General features: G+C 43.2%; 1 protein-coding gene across 2 annotated transcripts in view; it reads right to left on the reverse strand.

The window, feature by feature from the left end:
- The window catches only part of LOC139388096 (ceramide transfer protein-like), a 37,412-nt gene extending 24,405 nt beyond the window's left edge, over positions 1–13,007 (reverse strand). Inside the window, exons 1-2 of one of the 2 annotated variants that reach the window (XM_071134659.1) lie at positions 12,343–13,007; positions 9,384–9,518 (exon numbers count right to left, since the gene is read on the reverse strand). In XM_071134659.1, coding sequence (XP_070990760.1) covers positions 9,384–9,518; positions 12,343–12,459 — 252 coding nt within the window. In that variant the 5' untranslated portion in view covers positions 12,460–13,007. The remainder of the gene's footprint in view (positions 1–9,383; positions 9,519–12,342) is intronic. The other variant, XM_071134660.1, reaches the window with a different exon arrangement.
- Positions 13,008–19,364: the final 6,357 nt, after the last annotated feature.

Genomic DNA, 19,364 nt, shown 5'->3' on the forward strand with positions numbered 1-19,364 from the left:
ATGTTGTTGCCTACCCTCACCACCTGGGGGCGGCCCGTCAGGAAGTCCAGTACCCAGTTGCACAGGGCGGGGTCGAGACCCAGGGTCTCGAGCTTGATAACGAGCTTGGAGGGTACTATGGTGTTGAATGCCGAGCTGTAGTCGATGAACAGCATTCTCACATAGGTATTCCTCTTGTCCAGATGGGTTAGGGCAGTGTGCAGTGTGGTTGAGATTGCATCGTCTGTGGACCTATTTGGGCGGTAAGCAAATTGGAGTGGGTCTAGGGTGTCAGGTAGGGTGGAGGTGATATGGTCCTTGACTAGTCTCTCAAAGCACTTCATGATGACGGAAGTGAGTGCTACGGGGCGGTAGTCGTTTAGCTCAGTTACCTTAGCTTTCTTGGGAACATGAACAATGGTGGCCCTCTTGAAGCACGTGGGAACAGCAGACTGGTATAGGGATTGATTGAATATGTCCGTAAACACACCGGCCAGCTGGTCTGCGCACGCTCTGAGGACGCGGCTGGGGATGCCGTCTGGGCCTGCAGCCTTGTGAGGGTTAACACGTTTAAAAGTTTTACTCACCTCGGCTGCAGTGAAGGAGAGTCCGCATGTTTTCGTTGCAGGCCGTGTCAGTGGCACTGTATTGTCCTCAAAGCGGGCAAAAAAGTTAGTCAGTCTGCCTGGGAGCAGGACATCCTGGTCCGTGACTGGGCTGGATTTCTTCTTGTAGTCTGTGATTGACTGTAGACCCTGCCACATGCCTCTTGTGTCTGAGCCGTTGAATTGAGATTCTACTTTGTCTCTGTACTGACGCTTAGCTTGTTTGATAGCCTTGCGGAGGGAATAGCTGCACTGTTTGTATTCGGTCATGTTACCAGTCACCTTGCCCTGATTAAAAGCAGTGGTTCGCGCTTTCAGTTTCACGCGAATGCTGCCATCAATCCACGGTTTCTGGTTAGGGAATGTTTTAATCGTTGCTATGGGAACGACATCTTCAACGCACGTTCTAATGAACTCGCACACAGAATCAGCGTATTTGTCAATATTGTTATCTGACGCAATACGAAACATGTCCCAGTCCACGTGATGGAAGCAGTCTTGGAGTGTGGAGTCAGCTTGGTCGGACCAGCGTTGGACAGACCTCAGCGTGGGAGCCTCTTGTTTTAGTTTCTGTCTGTAGGCAGGGATCAACAAAATGGAGTCGTGGTCAGCTTTTCCGAAAGGAGGGCGGGGCGGGGCAGGGCCTTATATGCGTCGCGGAAGTTAGAGTAACAATGATCCAAGGTTTCCACTCCTGGTTGCGCAATCGATATGCTGATAAAATTTAGGGAGTCTTGTTTTCAGATTAGCTTTGTTAAAATCCCCAGCTACAATGAATGCAGCCTCCGGATAAATGGATTCCAGTTTGCAAAGAGTCAAATAAAGTTCGTTCAGAGCCATCGATGTGTCTGCTTGGGGGGGGGATATATACGGCTGTGATTATAATCAAAGAGAATTCTCTTGGTAGATAATGCGGAATTCTAAATCAGCTGAACAGAAGGATTTGAGTTCCTGTATGTTTCTTTCATCACACCATGTCTCGTTAGCCATAAGGCATACGCCCCAGCCCCTCTTCTTACCAGAAAGATGCTTGTTTCTGTCGGCGCGATGCGTGGAGAAACCCGCTGGCTGCACCGCCTCCGATAGCGTCTCTCCAGTGAGCCATGTTTCCGTGAAGCAAAGAACGTTACAGTCTCTGATGTCCCTCTGGAATGCTACCCTTGCTCGGATTTCATCAACCTTGTTGTCAAGAGACTGGACATTGGCGAGAAGAATGCTAGGGAGTGGTGCACGATGTGCCCGTCTCCGGAGTCTGACCAGAAGACCGCCTCGTTTCCCTCTTTTTCGGAGTCGTTTTTTTGGGTCGCTGCATGGGATCCATTCCGTTGTCCTGGGTGAAAGGCAGAACACAGGATCCGCGTCGCGAAAAACATATTCTTGGTCGTACTGATGGTGAGTTGACGCTGATCTTATATTCAGTAGTTCTTCTCGACTGTATGTAATGAAACCTAAGATGACCTGGGGTACTAATGTAAGAAATAACACGTAAAAAAAAACACTGCATAGTTTCCTAGGAATGCGAAGCGAGGCGGCCATCTCTGTCGGCGCCGGAAGTAGTTGCTATGCGATCAAGTGTGCTTGCATACTCCCTTAAAAGACATTCGCTTCAAAAACTTGAAAAAAAAAAGTGGCAATAGTACGGTTTGTCTATTGAGAGACGCCATAGCCAGTACAAACGTCCTCAAAATAGTCAGACAAATTTCAGATTTTTTGACGTTTTTCAACGTTTTGACGTTGTTTTGCGAGATCTTAGTTGGACAATTTTACAAGATTTTTGGTGTAGTATTTCTAAATGAAAAAAAAATGTGCACGAAAATGAACGACAAAGACTTTACTGAAGAATCCTTACTGTTGACCAATCACAGACGAATGGGCGTAGAGTTCGTCTACCGACTTCAGCCTGCCTCAAGAAGAAATGCCATGATGCATGCAGACACCTTCAGCAGTGGCCTGACAATGAGCAGTCACGTTTTAATAGTATTCAACTGAACATTGAAACCCCCACTGAATGAGAGAGAGGAATATAGGAGAGAGGGAACGGGAGGGAAAATAATGAGTGAGAGAGAGCGAGAGAAAAAATGACGAGAGTGAGAATTAGACAACTGGCCATGCTGCAGATCCACAAGGATCTGTGCTGCTTGACCACTCAACCGATATACTGGCTCAAATCTCTGATTTACCACACACACCAGAGAGGGGGGATAAAAAAAAGCTAGGCCTACACGGCTCATTGAATCGGTGCAGAGCAGCAGCGGAGACAGCAGACAGACCCATTGTCAGCCCCCTCTATGAGTTTCTCCCTCTTTCCCTGGGGTTTTTTCTTTCATCTTTGTTTTCTCTGCTTCCCTCGGGGGGAACACACTGCACGATGCGATTTCATCTGAAGCGGAACCCTGTGGCCTCTCACACACACACCTCAGTGTCTTTCTGTGACATGATGACATGTCTATTAACACTGACAGGGAAGTAAAGCCACATTTCTGCATGTCCTAACCTCACGAGTGACAATCACTGAGCACTGGAGAATGACTGTGTGTGTGTGTGTGTGTGTGTGTGTGTGTGTGTGTGTGTGTGTGTGTGTGTGTGTGTGTGTGTGTGTATGTATGTGTATGTGTATGTATGTATGTATGTATATATATATACACACACACACACACACTCATATTTTGCCTGCCGAACCAGCCTCAGGCAAGCAGCAGACATCTTCCACTTCAGTGAGTGTGACAGAGACACAGACACACTTTGTAACAGGGGAGTGTGAACCTTCTTTGGAAGTCACTCAGTGATTTCAAGGCAAGGGGAGTACGCCAGAGCCACATGCAGAGTAGCAAGGGCAGATATTTTATACACATAAAGGAGAGACGTATATAGAAAGGGACATATATAGAGGGAGACCGAGCGAGAAAAAGCTGGCGTATTCCAGACTAAATGGAATCAGTTCAATTGAATAGAGCTGAGAGCAGTAGATTGTATTCGATCCTGGTCACAATAACGGGGAACCCAATTGTCCTGACTGCCAACCGTCCTCCACTGCCTAGCTGGAGAGTAGGGCTGAGCCCATTTGGTCGACTGGTTCATTGCACCCCCAATGCTCGCAAGCGTCCGTGTAGCCAGGCGCTAAAATAGAACTGGTTTCGATTTGTGAAGCTTGAGGCTCTGAAAGTCCCGCTTCTCCCATAGGTTTTTAGGAGCATATACCCACGTGGGGGATTGAAAGATGAACTGAGGTCCACACTCCAGTCGAGTTGGTGGTGGTAATGCATCTTAAAGTTGGTGGCCAACCCCCATATAAAGTCCAAAGAAGAAGCCTGAAGGAGGAGAGATTACTAGAAAACAAACTTGGTTTCCCGTTTTATCTGTGGATTAACTTCTTTGGGGTAGGGGGCAGTATTTTCAAGTCCGGATGAAAAGCATGCCCAGAGTAAATGGCCTGCTACAAAGCCATAAAAGCTAGAATATGCATATTATTAGTAGATTTGGATAGAAAACACTCTGAAGTTTCATTTTTTTTTTAAATGATGTCTGTGAGTATAACAAAACTCATCAGGCAGGCAAAAACCTGAGAAAAAAAATCCAACCAGGAAGTGGGAAATCCGAGGTTGGTCGATTTTCAACTCAGCTCCTATTGAAGACACAGTGGGATATTGGTCATGTTGCACTTCCTAAGGCTTCCACAAGATGTCAACAGTCGGTAGCACCTTGTCTGATGCCTCTACTGTGAGGTGGGGCAAAAGGAGAGAGGAATGAGTAAGGTCTATCATGACCTGAACATGCGCATTCACGTGAGAGCGAGCTCTGTTCCATTGCACTTCTGAAGACACAGGAATACTCCGGTTGGAACATTATTGAAGAATTATGTTAAAAACATTCTTAAGATTGATTCAATACTTCGCTTGTCATGTTGTTTTTACGGACTGTAATATAACTTTTTTAACTTTCCGTCAGTACTTTCAACTGGACCTGCCGGCGCGTCGTGAGTTTGGAAAGTGTGCTGAACGCTAGAACAAGGAGGAATTTGGACATAAATGGACATTATCGGGAAAAAAAAAACATTATTGTGGAACTGGGATTCCTGGGAGTGCATTCTGATGAAGATCAAAGGTAAGTGAATGTTTATAATGTTACTTCTGACTTCTGTTGCCTGCATAATATGGCGGCTATATTTGTGTCTTGATTGGGCTCTGAGCGCCGACTCGGATTATTGCATGGGCTGCTTTTTTCGTAAAGTTAAAAAAAAAAAATCTGACACAGCGGTTGCATTAAGGAGAAGTGCATCTAAAATTCCATGCATAACAGTTGTATCTTTTAGCAATGTTTATTATGAATATTCCTGTAAATTGGATGTGGCTCTCTGCAAAATCAAAGGATGTTTTGTGACTTCTTAACGTAAGGCGCCAATGTAAACTCAGATTTTTGGATATAAATATGAACTTTACCGAACAAAACATACATGTATTGTGTAACATGAAGTCCTATGAGTGTCATCTGATGAAGATCAAAGGTTAGTGATTAATTTGATCAATATTTCTGCTTTTTGTGAATCCTCTCTTTGGCTGGAAAAATGGCTGTGTTATTCTGTGAATAGGCACTCACCTAACAATCGTTTGGTTTGCTTTCGTCGTAAAGCCTTTTTGAAATCGGACACTGTGGCTGGATTTACAACAGGTGTGTCTTTAAAATGGTGTAAAATACATGTATGTTTGAGGAATTTTAATTATGGGATTTCTGTTGTTTTGAACTTGGTGCCCTGCAGTTTCACTGGCTGTTGAAGAGGTGGGACGCTACAGTCTCACGTTCCCTAGAGAGGTTAATTTTCAGAGTAGAGGACCTTGTGCATTTCAGGTAAAATAACAACCCAATGTTTATATCCCAAGACAAATTAGCTAGCAACAGCAAGCTAGCTAGATAAATTGCCATACATGTTTAATGCTTTTCAATCTGTCCCCAAATGAATATTGTTGGTTCAGAGTTCATTTTGATATTTCAACCTGCATGTCCTGATCACGTCTGGTGGGGGTGGACAAAATCAACATGCTCGCGATGATGCGCGAGTCGTCTGGTCAGCATGTAAGATGTGATACTGAAATTATCTAACATTTTATAACTAAAATGATTTCTCCTGCTTTTTAAAAAATGTATTTAACCTTTAACAAGGCAAGTCAGTTAATAAGAAATTCTTATTTACAATGACAGCCTACACCGGTCAAACCCGGATGACGCTGGGCCAATTGTGTGCCGTCCTATGGGTCTCCCAATCACGGCCGGTTGTGAAACAGCCTGGATTCGAACCAAGGTGTCTGTAGTGACGCCTCTAGCACTGAGATGCAGTGCCTTAGACCTCTGCGTCCATGTGTTAACTATTTAACTGTACTAAAATGCTTAAAAGGCTGCAAAAAAGGGCCTCCCGGGTGGCGCAGTGGTCTAGGGCACTGCAGTGCTAGTGCCACCAGACTCTGGGTTCACGCCCAGGTTCTGGGTTCGCGCCCAGGCGCCCAGGCTCTTTCACACATCACACATCCCCTTTCCCTCCTAAGCAACCAGTAAACATTTGCCTGCTTTGAGTTTCTTTTTCACGTCCTCTACATCCATTTTGCTGTCACTTGTTACTGTGTTCGGAGTTTGGTTATAATCAATTTATTGATGTGATTATGATAGGCTATCAAGGCCCAATTGGTCACATGCATGCAATGCATGAAGAGAGCAAGGGTTGAGGGAATGGTTTTCCTAAACAAATGACAGATTTTGGTAACATAACCTTTCAGTCAGAAACAAGTCAGAAACTAAATGACTGAAATGCTTCAGCACAAACACTTGCTGTGGTGCTTTTTCAAAGCAGTAGGGAGGAGAGCGAGACAACGTGCGCCAGCCACACAGGCACTCGCTGTCTTTTTTTTTTTTAACAGTGTGACTATCGGGCTGGTTCTGGAGTCATTTGTGCACCTTAGTTATTTAATATATCAGTATGCTTAAAGCATCAGACAAGCTCAGTGCATACATATGTAGTTGATTTTATTCAAACACATTGGGTGTGTCTGTCTATATGGGAAAAATAAGGTTAAACATTTTTTTGGGGCAGGGACAGCCCTACTGGCGAGTGTCTCTCACACACCAACATTTTAGTTTTGTTTGTTTCCATTGTTGATTTCTTATGATCAAATGGAAGCTTCCGTTATGGAAAGTTTGCTCCCCAGGTCTGGAACATAGACTAAATTACACACACAGTGGAAGTTAATATTTACAGTGGTAGAGAATGGATGAAGCTGAATAAATACAGACTGAATGGATTGACCACTCTGACCAGTCCGGGAACAGTCACTCATTCATCCTGCTGTGTGTGTGTGTGTGTGTGTACACACGGTGGTGGGATATGATAATGTGCTTGGCAAACCACTGAGCTGCCAGTTACAGGACAGTGACGGTTCACAGGGTTCAAAGCCCTGAGGAATCAGTATTCAACGTTCAAGGGTTACCATGACAACCTGACCTTTGAACACATTCTCTTTTTATTTTTTTCCATTTGTGTCATCATCATGCTATGGTCAGTGGATGACATGACTAGATTGGTAAAAGCTATGATAAGTTTTCCCCCTTGCCTTGATCAAATAGTGTTAGGCTTAGATCTACGCTAGACGACACCCGCAGAGTGGTTGTTTTGGCGGTGTCGGAACTGCGTTAGAGCTGTCAAATCCACAAGTGGCTCCCGGTGTTATACCTAAAATGGACATTGCAATTGGCTGCACGGGGTTGCATTAAGAGAAATCCCATTTCTCCTCGTTTACGAGATCCCAACACGGGAATGTGAGATGTAATCTACACCTCAATTAGGCTGATAGAAATCCTCATTATTTCGCTTAACGATTTTCCATTTTCACATCATTATTTCTATAGGCCTATAGTTGTCACTTTCTCATTCTTAACTGGTGGGACGGGTGTAGCTTCATGACAATCACAAGAGCAGCTGCTCATCAATTTGACAGCGCCAACACAGTTAAACCACCAACACTGCCAAAACATCAGCTATGCTTGTGTTGGCTATCGCCGGTTAACGCTCGATCTGATTGAATCTAGGCCTTAGATCAGTGATTACTTCAAGGAAAGGAGGAAGGAAGGAAGCATTGTGAAAGGATCTGAGTAGGTCTCAGTAGGGCTTAAGTTTATCCCAGCTCAGAGTGGTATGTTGAAACCAGCAGTCACCTGATGAGCTACTAACCCTCCAGCACTAAGTCGCAATCAGGAGTTGTGTTGTTTTTGTTTTTAAATGAAAACAGTTTCTTCTGCTCAGTCATACACTCAGCTTTAGCTCTGGGCCCAGTTCCCCAAGGGCATCTTAAGTTGAAGTTAATCTTTAGAACCATATGATTCTAATGATTAACTTGAGCCATAAGATGCTTTTGGTAGCTAGTTTTTCCTCAGTTGATCAAGAGGGCACATTTTGGATCCAATGCAATGAGTGCGTGTAAAATGTATGTCGTTGTCAATAGCTGATCCCTCACTAGCTTGTTACGCTGTCCATAAAATACCACTTCCAGATCATTCACATACCCACTAATTCAACTGGAGTCAGAAATAAACAAGAGCTCAGAAGTATGTGCTGAATTGTGATCTTGGCACAGCCAATGTCATGTCATGTCATTCTCTGACCCAAACGCACTTCCACACGCTGCGCTGTGCCCTGCTGTGTGTGTTGACTTGGCAGGCAGCTTGAGTCAGGAGATACCACTGTGCCCCTAATCTTTGCTCGGCTGGCTCCATCTCTACTAGAGGTCGACCGATTAATCGGAATGGCCGATTAATTAGGGCCGATTTCAAGTTTGCATAACAATCAGAAATCGGTATTTTTGGGCGCCGATTTGCCGTTTAATTTTTATACCTTTATTTAAACTAGGCAAGTCAATTAAGAACACATTCTTATTTTCAATGACGGCCTAGGAACGGTGGGTTTAACTGCCTCGTTCAGGGGCAGAACGACAGATTTTCACCTTGTCAGCTTGGGGGATCCAATCTTGCAACCTTACAGTTAACTAGTCCAACGCAATAACGACCTGCCTCTCTCGTTGCACTCTACAAGGAGACTGCCTGTTACGCGAATGCAGTAAGCCAAGGTAAGTTGCTAGCTAGCATTAAACTTATCTTATAAAAAACAAATCGATCATAATCACGAGTTAACTACACATGGTTGATGATATTACTAAATATTATCTAGCGTGTCCTGCGTTGCATATAATCCGACTGAGCATACAAGCATCTAAGTATCTGACTGAGCCAGACCCCCCTCCATCATTGGGGAACACACATTTTCACACATTTTGGAATTTCTTGGGTGTGTTCATGTGACTCAAACATTACAACAGCAGCAATGGGCTAAAAACCCTAGGTTAAAAACATTAGCTGACATGGGCTAATTGATCTGGACATTTATACAAGTTATAAATAACTCTGTAAGGTCTGCAATGACTGACATGACAAGAGGAAAGCTGCTGATGCACTACCATTTCCCCCCCGCCTACCCCCCCACACACAGTACGACCATTTTATTAGCATATGCGCCTAAATATTTTGCTGTGTGACCTGGAATTTTTATTTAGGCACAACCAATTACCTAAAATATTTTTCATTGTGCTCCTAAATTTCTTTACGCTCGCCTACATTTTTCAACTTAAATGCACACGTGCGCCTTGTAGTAAAAATGTTCCTTTTTTCCCCTCCCCCTTCTTTTTTTAAAGGTCAGGGTAGAACCCTGCTAGGGGGCCCGCCTCAGTTTGGGAACCACTGGTCTATAGAACAGGGTAGCATACTCACAGTGATGACAGCCTTGCTGAGACACAGGGACCCTCTGCAGCCGAACTCTCTCTCGTCCTGAGACTTGTAGTAGCTCAGAGTGTTGTTCTTCAGGACCACCCAGCGATCCTGCCAGCCGTGGATGTAGTTAGTCCACTGAAGGGAGAGAAAGTAAAATTTCAAAAAAAAGTTACCTCACTATGAGGAAGGAATTTACAAAGTGATAATGTTATAATGAGGATGCGCACGATAGTCTGGGACACATTAGTTGGCTACAACAGAAACACTTACAATTCAAGCAATATGAGAAAACCCCCCCATTAAATGAGACATTTGAATTGGATGAAAACAACCATTTCAAATCACACAACGGGTAGTAGGTGATGAAACACTAGGAAGGGAGAGTCGTGATTAGGATAGCCAGTGGAACACACAAACCATAAACTTACTGTGCTTTGAGCTCATTGGCTAAGTCTAACATCCACATTCATATCCGATTCTTAACTAAATGTTTTGATGCAATCTTCTACTGTGGCAACAATCTGAGGTTACAATCTGCGGCAAGCACTCACACAATCTCTTTCTCTCACACACACACACACACACACACAGCTGTATAAAAACAAGAGAATATAAGGAATGTAATGTTCATCCATCTAAAACTCATGTATCATGTGTAAGGGGCTCACTATGACCGTGCAAGCGAGTTTAGAATGACGATGTGCAATAATCTCCCAAGCCATAGAAATAGAATGGTTATCCCCATTCAACTCAATGATGGCATAATGGGAAGACTGACGGCCATTGTTATGTGCACCCATACTAGGCTAGGTCTAAAATATACGGGTTAAGACAACGTAATAATGCCATTTTGCAGCGTTAGAAAATACATTTATTGGACCTTTATTGATAACTACTAGCAACGCTGCTAACTAGCAACGCTGGTACCAGTTTTGCAGAGTTATGGTATATTAGAATCCCATTGTCATCTTTCAACTAGCCCATAGGAACAAAGCAGGAAGTAAAAGCAGAAAGTGCACCCATCAATCTGTGCTGTGATTTGTTGAAGCAACACAAATGACATAAAATGCAATATACAAAAATACAACTGCAAAGATTTTACAGTTCATAAGGAGAAGAAATAAATAAAAATAAATCAGTCAATTGTATTTCAGACTGGGAATACAGATATGCATCTGTTGGTCATACATACACCTTAAAAAAAATAAAAATGGGTGTCGATCATTAAACCAGTCAGTATCTAGTGACCACCATTTGCCTCATGCTGTGAGACACATCGCCTTCGCATAGAGTTGATCAGACTGTTGATTGTGGCCTGCGGAATGTTGTCCCTCTCCTCTTCAATGGATATTGGCGGGAACTGGAACACGCTGTCGTACATGTCGATCCAGAGCATCCCAAACATGCTCCATGGGTGACATGTCTGGTGAGTGTGCAGGCTATGGAAGAACCGTGGCGATTTTCAGCTTCCAGGAATTGTGTACAGATCCTTGCGACATGGGCCGTGCATTATCACGCTGAAACATGAGGTGATGGTAGCGGATTAATGGGCCTCAGGATCTCGTCACAGTATCTCTGTGCATTCAAATTGCAATTGTTTTCCTTGTGCGTAGCTTATGCCTGTCCATACCATAACCCCAGCATGGGGCACTCTGTTCACAATGTTGACATCAGCAAACCGCTCGCCCACACGACGCCATACACGCTGTCTGCCATCTGCCTGGTACAGTTGAAACTGGGATTCATCAGTGAAGAGCACACTTCTCCAGCGGCCAACGAAGGTGAGCATTTACCCTCTGAAGTCAGTTACGACGCCGAACTGCAGTCAGGTCAAGACCCTGGTGAGGACGACGAGAACCAGATGAACTTCCCTGAGACTGTGTCTGACAGTTTGTGCATTAATTCTGTGTTTGTGCAAACCCACAGATATATTAGCTGTCTGGGTGGCTGGTCTCAGACGATCCCGCAGGTGAAGCCGGATGTGGAGGTCTTGGGCTGGCTACGTTATACATGGCCTGTAGTTGTGAGGCCGGTTGAACGTACTGCCAAATTCTCTAAAATGACACTGGAGGCAGCTTATGGTTGAGAAATTAACATTCAATTCTCTGGCAACAGATCTGGTGGACATTCCTGGAGTCAGCATACCAATTGTACACTCCCTGAAAACATGAGACATATTGTGGCATTGTGTTGTGACAAAACTGTACATTTTAGAGTGGCCTTTTGTCCCCAGCACAAGGTGCACCTGTGTATTGATCATGCCATTAAATCAGCTTATTGCCATACCACACCTGTCAGGTGAATGGATTATCTTGGCAAAGGAGAAATGCTCACTAACAGGGATATAAACACATTTGTGCTAAACATTTCAGAGAAATATGCTTTTGTGCTTATGGAACATTTCTGGGATCTTTTATTTCAACTCATGAAACATGGGACCAACACTTTACATGCTACGTTTATATTTTGGTTCAGTATACATTCCATTGCATGAGCCACATTAGTTAGCATAATTTGAATGAACATTCTACATTACCATGGAAATACCAGGCAGCCATTGCAAGTGTACCCATGAGTTTACCAGTCAAATTGTCAGGGTTAGAGATTCCAAACCCGTTGTATTAATTACATGTTTCTGCTCTTAACATGCTTGGGTTAGCAGGTCAGGCATACAATCTATTTAGAATGACAACCCCACACAGTTTTAAATTAGATCAATCAGGCAATAACTGATTCTATAAGGCTTAGTTAGCGATTGAAAACATTTCATGTGACGCCTTTCAGCGGTTACATTCGACCACAGTTGGCTCTGTGCGAGCAGAGGGGGAAACCAACACTGCTTCGTGGAACTAGCCCACATCCGTACTGGCGAAGTACCCTCAAATCATCAACCTGTTTAATTGTTGTATCTTATGAAGAGGGGGAGTGAGCCTAAAACCAGCTTAGACGTTAAAGTTACCTTGCTGATGATTCCACCGAGCTCGGCAACACCAACAACTGGCTGCCCGACTCCCGATTCCGACGTCTCCACGTCTTCATCGGAACCCGAAGAATTCCAGCTCTGGTTATCCGACATTGTTGTTTAACTAGCTATCTTGCTAACAAGCTAATGTTATCCAACAACCAATGGAATAAATACAGATATAAAAAATAAAAAAATGAAAGTCAAATAATGACAGCGCAATATCACCCGCGTGACACCTCGGCGTTAGGAAAGACACATATAGCTATAAAAATGCCCTAAATAATTATTTCATCGCTAGTGTTCGTCCAAATTGGCTCTTCACCTGGCAGGCTCAGTGACAGTATGTCTCACCAGACTGTAACGTCAGATTAGCTGAGGTGTTGCACAGGACTGGAGCCAGTAATGAATCGCACCCGCCCCTTTTATGTTGCTTCTTCTAGCGGCAAACGGACCCGTTTGAAATACTCAAAACACGAGTAGCTCGTTTAAATAAAGAATGTCGATCTTCGAACTGATTTGGTAATGTAATCCCTACTTTACTGCGACAAAAAAAAACGCTCTATACCAGTAGATATGTATTTCTATTGCGGCTGACAGCTCTACCAAGCACCATGTACACGCCTGTAGAACCCGAGTGGAGAGCGTGTTAGGGCTTGGGTGGAAGGGGCGCTGGCTGCTGGGGTGACGTCACTTAAACTATTCCCGAAAAATAAAGCAAGCCCCTCCTTCGTGTACTACATACAGTAATTATTATTATTATTATTATTATTATAATTTGTTTTATTTATTCACATTTACTTAACCAGGAACAAGTTCTCATTTACAACTGCGACCTGGCCAAGATAAAGCAAAGCAGTGCGACAAAAAAACCAACAACACAGAGTTACACATGGAATAAACAAAAGTACAGTCAATAACACTATAGGAAAATCTATATACAGTGTGTGCAAATGGAGTAAGGAGGTAAGGCAATAAATAGGCCATAGTAGCGAAGTAATTACAATTTAGCTAATTAACACCGGAGTGCTAGATGTGCAGATGATGATGTGCAAGTAGAAATACTGGTGTGCAAAAGAGCAACAAAGTAAATAAAAACAATATGGGGATGAGGTAGGTTGTTGGAAGGGCGATTTACAAATAAATCAAATTGTATTTGTCACATACACATGGTTGGTAGATGTTAATGCGAGTTTCGCGAAATGCTTGTGCTTCTAGTTCCGACCATGCAGTAATATCTAACAAGTAATCTAACCTAACAATTTCACAACAACTACCTCATACACACAAGTGTAAATTAATGAATAAGAATATGTACATAAAAATATATGAATGAGTGATGGCCGAACGGCATAGGCAAGATGCAGTAGATGGCATAGAGTACAGTATATATATATGAGATGAGTAATGTAGGGTATGTAAACATTATATAGTGGCATTGTTTAAAGTGGCTTGTGAAACATTTATTACATCAATTTTTCCATTATTAAAGTGGCTAGAGTTGAGTCAGTATGTTGGCAGCAGACACTCAATGGGCTATGTACAGCTGCAGCGATCAATAGATATGGCCTAAATAGCATGGCATATCATGTCAATGACTATATACGCATTATTTCTCATTCACATGCCATGTTCCTTTGATCTTATGTGTCTATTATAGGGCAGACAAACAAACATATCTGCCAAGAGGTCTGGATTTTCATGGCACAGGTGGGAGTGACTATCCCAGAGGGTCACCTGGTCAAGGGTCAAGCTCTAGTTAGCTATTTGCTACAATCCCAATGAACAAACAGGTTTTGTAAATTAAAATGTCACTTGAGATCAGTATGATCCAGTATGAATGGAACAGTACACCACTATTTGTTGATGACAGTAGATTAGTGTGTATGTGTTTCAGTAACAACCCAATTAGAACAGACACACTGAGGAAACCTTCACCTACCTGTATAATACCTGTGTTGTCATATAAGTGAGAAAATAGTGATTTATGTGGGCCTAGTAATCAATCAACCAGTCACATTTATTTGTAAAGCTTTTTTTACATCAGCAGATGTCACAAAGTGCTTATGCAGAAACCCAGCCTAAAACCCCAAACAGCAAGCAATGCAGATGTAGAAGCACACACACACACACAAATAGCCTACCCAACGACAACATCCCTTACTCAATTCTTAAAGCTCTCCCTCTAACAGTCAATGACATCCCCAAAGCCCCAACTTCATTCATCTTCTTGTCGCACCCCCTCCCTCTCTGTCCCTCTCTGTCCCTCCCTCACTCTACCAGTCATATTGGTAAGAACACATGAGCTGACTCAAAGGAGAGTTTTATTATAAGTCACAGTCATGTGACAATCCATGCTCGCTCGGGCTGGGCTGCTCTCCCTGTCACACACACATAGTGATATACCTATCCTTATTCTCTCCTCCAGTCTGAGATGAGATGGCCTATGCTATGCTATGCTATGCTATGCTATGCTATGCTATGCTATGATTTCCAGAATGGCTCAGCTAGATGGGTCCCTCTGATTCTATTCTACATAGAACAATATGTATATCACAGTGGTATAGCACAGTGGTATGCAGCCAAGTGTGTGTACGTGTTTGTGTTTAAATTACCCAGGAACACTGATCTAGGGTCAGTTTTGTGGACTTCAAACGGACATCATTTAGAGAGGATAAACTGATCCATGTTCTGAGCCTGAGGGCATTCTCCTCTACTAGCAGGTCACCATGTAACTGTGTCATGGGTTCCATGGCTCTGACTTGGAGCTCAGTGCGATCATGAGACCCGTGAAAGGAAACCACAAGACCTCCATTAGCTGAACACACACACACACACACACACACACACACACACACACACACACACACACACACACACACACACACACACACACACACACACACACACACACACACACACACACACACACACACACACACACACACACACACACACACACCTCTGTTATCCAAACAACAATACCATCCCTCTTCACAGGAAGCAGCAGATTACCTCCAGTTCTGTGGATTCCAGGCAAACCTCAGCATAAATTAGCAACGTTAGTGTTATTATGCTTATATGTATAACTCACGTCAGAGAGTTTGATAAAATGCAAGCATAATCCCAGTGGTAGTAAAAGTACCCAATTGTCATACTTGAGTAAAAGTAAAGATATGTTACAGTTTTTTAAATTGCTAAGATGCATTGGTCAAAACTGAAGTCACATTGTCAAAACTCTTTACACAGTCAGTGAAACAGTAGTGTATGTGGACCAAACTTTGAATAATTTTTCATTGCTTTCACACAAAATGCATCCAATGACCACATTCTCCGAAATCCATGAACTCTGTTCTCATTCATACTTCACCACCTGCAAAACTATATATTTGCAGCACATGTTTTCAAATGCTAACACACTGTTTCCAAAACTGTTAAAAACACATTCAAAACAGAATGATGGGAAATGTCGTGCATTTCTGCAGTAACTAGATTGAAAAATATAGAAAATCTCAGCGGAATATGGAATCATTCCGAACACAGCTGATTTCAGCTGAAAGCCGACCCATGTGTCCTGTTTTTAGTCTCGTTACCAAACATACAAAAGAGGACGGCTTCGGAATGATTTAGCTTGGAAACATGGATCAAGGAAGACAGGTTTGTGGGAAAAGAAGAGTGGTAGGGAGAGGGAGACAAACAACAGGTGAGATGTGCATCCTTCAATGATAATTGAACTACATATTACAGTACAATACAGTATGTTCACATTTTTACATGTACTGACATTTTGAAATATATTGATTGTTTTGTGTTTTTCAGTAGGATCCAAAGGTTGCCTCCCACAGGAGGGAGAGGCAGAATATTATCAGATGCGCAGGAAATTGCCATTGTTGACATGGTAATTGGCAACAATAAAATAAAACTGTGGGAAATTCGGGACAGAGTGCTGGCAGGCAGACAATATCACTGTTGGGAATGTGAATACGGTCAGCACAACGAGAAGAGTCCTAGAGAAACATACAATAAGGATGAAGCAGTTGTACACTGCACCCTTTGAGAGAAACAGTGAACATGTGAAAGAACTCTGGTATCAATATGTCCAGGTAAGATGTCTGTTCAATAACCAAACAGGGCACATACCCAGCTATGCATAATGTAAAGTACTGTAAATCTGTGTATTTACTGTATTTTAGAGAGTAATGGAGATGACAGTATGTGCAGTTTTCCTGGCTTTCATCTTTGTGGATGAAGCTGGATTCAACCTGGCAAAAACACGCCGCAGGGTAAGAAATGTGATTGGACAGAGAGCAACCGTGGATGTCCCAGGTCAGAGAGGCGCTAACATCACCATGTGTGCAGCACTCTCTTTCAACCTCTCTTTCGTGTCATCTGAGATTCCCAAAGATTGGAAAGCAGCTGCGGTCATCGCCCTCTTCAAAGGGGGGGACACTCTTGACCCAAACTGCTACAGACCTATATCTATCCTACCCTGCCTTTCTAAGGTCTTCGAAAGCCAAGTCAACAAACAGATTACCGACCATTTCGAATCTCACCATACCTTCTCTGCTATACAATCTGGTTTCAGAGCTGGTCATGGGTGCACCTCAGCCACGCTCAAGGTCCTAAACGATATCTTAACCGCCATCGATAAGAAACATTACTGTGCAGCCGTATTCATTGATCTGGCCAAGGCTTTCGACTCTGTCAATCACCACATCCTCATCGGCAGACTTGACAGCCTTGGTTTCTCAAATGATTGCCTCGCCTGGTTCACCAACTACTTCTCTGATAGAGTTCAGTGTGTCAAATCGGAGGGTCTGCTGTCCGGACCTCTGGCAGTCTCTATGGGGGTGCCACAGGGTTCAATTCTTGGACCGACTCTCTTCTCTGTATACATCAATAATGTCGCTCTTGCTGCTGGTGAGTCTCTGATCCACCTCTACACAGACGACACCATTCTGTATACTTCTGGCCCTTCTTTGGACACTGTGTTAACAACCCTCCAGGTAAGCTTCAATGCCATACAACTCTCCTTCCGTGGCCTCCAATTGCTCCTAAATACAAGTAAAACTAAATGCATGCTCTTCAACCGATCTCTGCCTGCACCTGCCCGCCTGTCCAACATCACTACTCTGGACGACTCTGACTTAGAATATGCGGACAACTACAAATAGCTAGGTGTCTGGTTAGACTGTAAACTCTCCTATCCAGACCCACATCAAACATCTCCAATCCAAAGTTAAATCTATAATTTACTTCCTATTTTGCAACAAAGCATCCTTCACTCATGCTGCCAAACATACCCTTGTAAAACTGACCATCCTACCAATCCTCGACTTCGGCGATGTCATTTACAAAATAGCCTCCAATACCCTACTCAAACAAATTGGATGCAGTCTATCACAGTATAATCCGTTTTCTCACCAAAGCCCCATATACTACCCACCATTGCGACCTGTACGCTCTCGTTGGCTGACCCTCACTTCATACTCGTCGCCAAACCCCATGTCATCTACAAGACCCTGCTAGGTAAAGTCCCCCCTTATCTCAGCTCGCTGGTCACCATAGCATCACCCACCTGTAGCACGCGCTCCAGCAGGTATATCTCTCTGGTCACCCCCAAAACCAATTATTTATTTGGCCGCCTCTCCTTCCAGTTCTCTGCTGCCAATGACTGGAACGAACTACAAAAATCTCTGAAACTGGAAACACTTATCTCCCTCACTAGCTTTTAGCACCAACTGTCAGAGCAGCTCACAGATTACTGCACCTGTACATAGCCCACTATTAATTTAGCCCACCTATAATTTAGCCCAAACAACTACCTCTTTCCCTACTGTATTTATTTATTTATTTATTTTGCTCCTTTGCACCCCATTATTTTTATTTCTACTTTGCACATTCTCCCACTGCAAATCCACCATTCTAGTGTTTCACTTGCTATATTGTATTTACTTTGCCACCATTTGCCTTTACCTCCCTTATCTCACCTCATTTGCTCACATCGTATATAGACTTGTTTCTACTGTATTATTGACTGTATGTTTGTTTTACTCCATGTGTAACTCTGTGTCGTTGTATGTGTCGAACTGCTTTGCTTTATCTTGGCCAGGTCGCAATTGTAAATGAGAACTTGTTCTCAACTTGCCTACCTGGTTAAATAAAGGTGAAATAAATAAATACAAATAAAATCAACTGTCCAATGATTGTTTGCTGTTACAGAAACATACAGACAGGCTCTTTTCTTTTCTGGATGACCTGCATAATCAAATCAAATCAAATGCCTAAAACCCCAAACAGCAAGCAATGCAGGCGTAGAAGCAACTCATCGACTTGTGCCAGCTGAAGAGAGAGGGGCAAGAAACTCCCCTACCTTCGTTGTTGTGTGGGATAATGTGGCATTCCACCACTGCAGTCAGACTGGCTTGCTGCACATCCCAGGACGTCAGTACTATTCCTGCCTCCACACTCCCCCCTTCCTAAACCACATAGAGGAGTTTTTCTCTGCGTGGAGGTGGAAGGTTTATGACCACCATCCACATGACCAGATGTCCTCACTGGACTTGAATGCGGGGTGTGGAGACATTCCAGAAGATACTTTCCAAGATGCATCTCCAGAGACGACAAAAGATGTGATGTTGATGTGAACTTGTGGCCAAATGCAGGAGAGGGAGAACTAGAACCCTCACAGTACTGTACAGTATGAGTGATTATATTATACATGTTGATGAGAACTAGAACCCTCCCAGTACTGTACAGTATGAGTGATTATACTATACATGTTGATGAGAACTAGAACCCTCACAGTACTGTACAGTATGAGTGATTATATTATACGTGTTGATGAGAACTAGAAACCTCACAGTACTGTACAGTATGAGTGATTATACTATACGTGTTGATGAGAACTAGAAACCTCACAGTACTGTACAGTATGAGTGATTATACTATACAAGTTTATGTTTTTTTTTGTTTATTATTATTGCAGCCCTGTAATTTCAGGATTTTTTTATTTTTCA

The sequence above is a fragment of the Oncorhynchus clarkii genome, chromosome 29, assembly GCF_045791955.1.
Source record: "Oncorhynchus clarkii lewisi isolate Uvic-CL-2024 chromosome 29, UVic_Ocla_1.0, whole genome shotgun sequence".
NCBI lineage: Eukaryota > Metazoa > Chordata > Actinopteri > Salmoniformes > Salmonidae > Oncorhynchus > Oncorhynchus clarkii.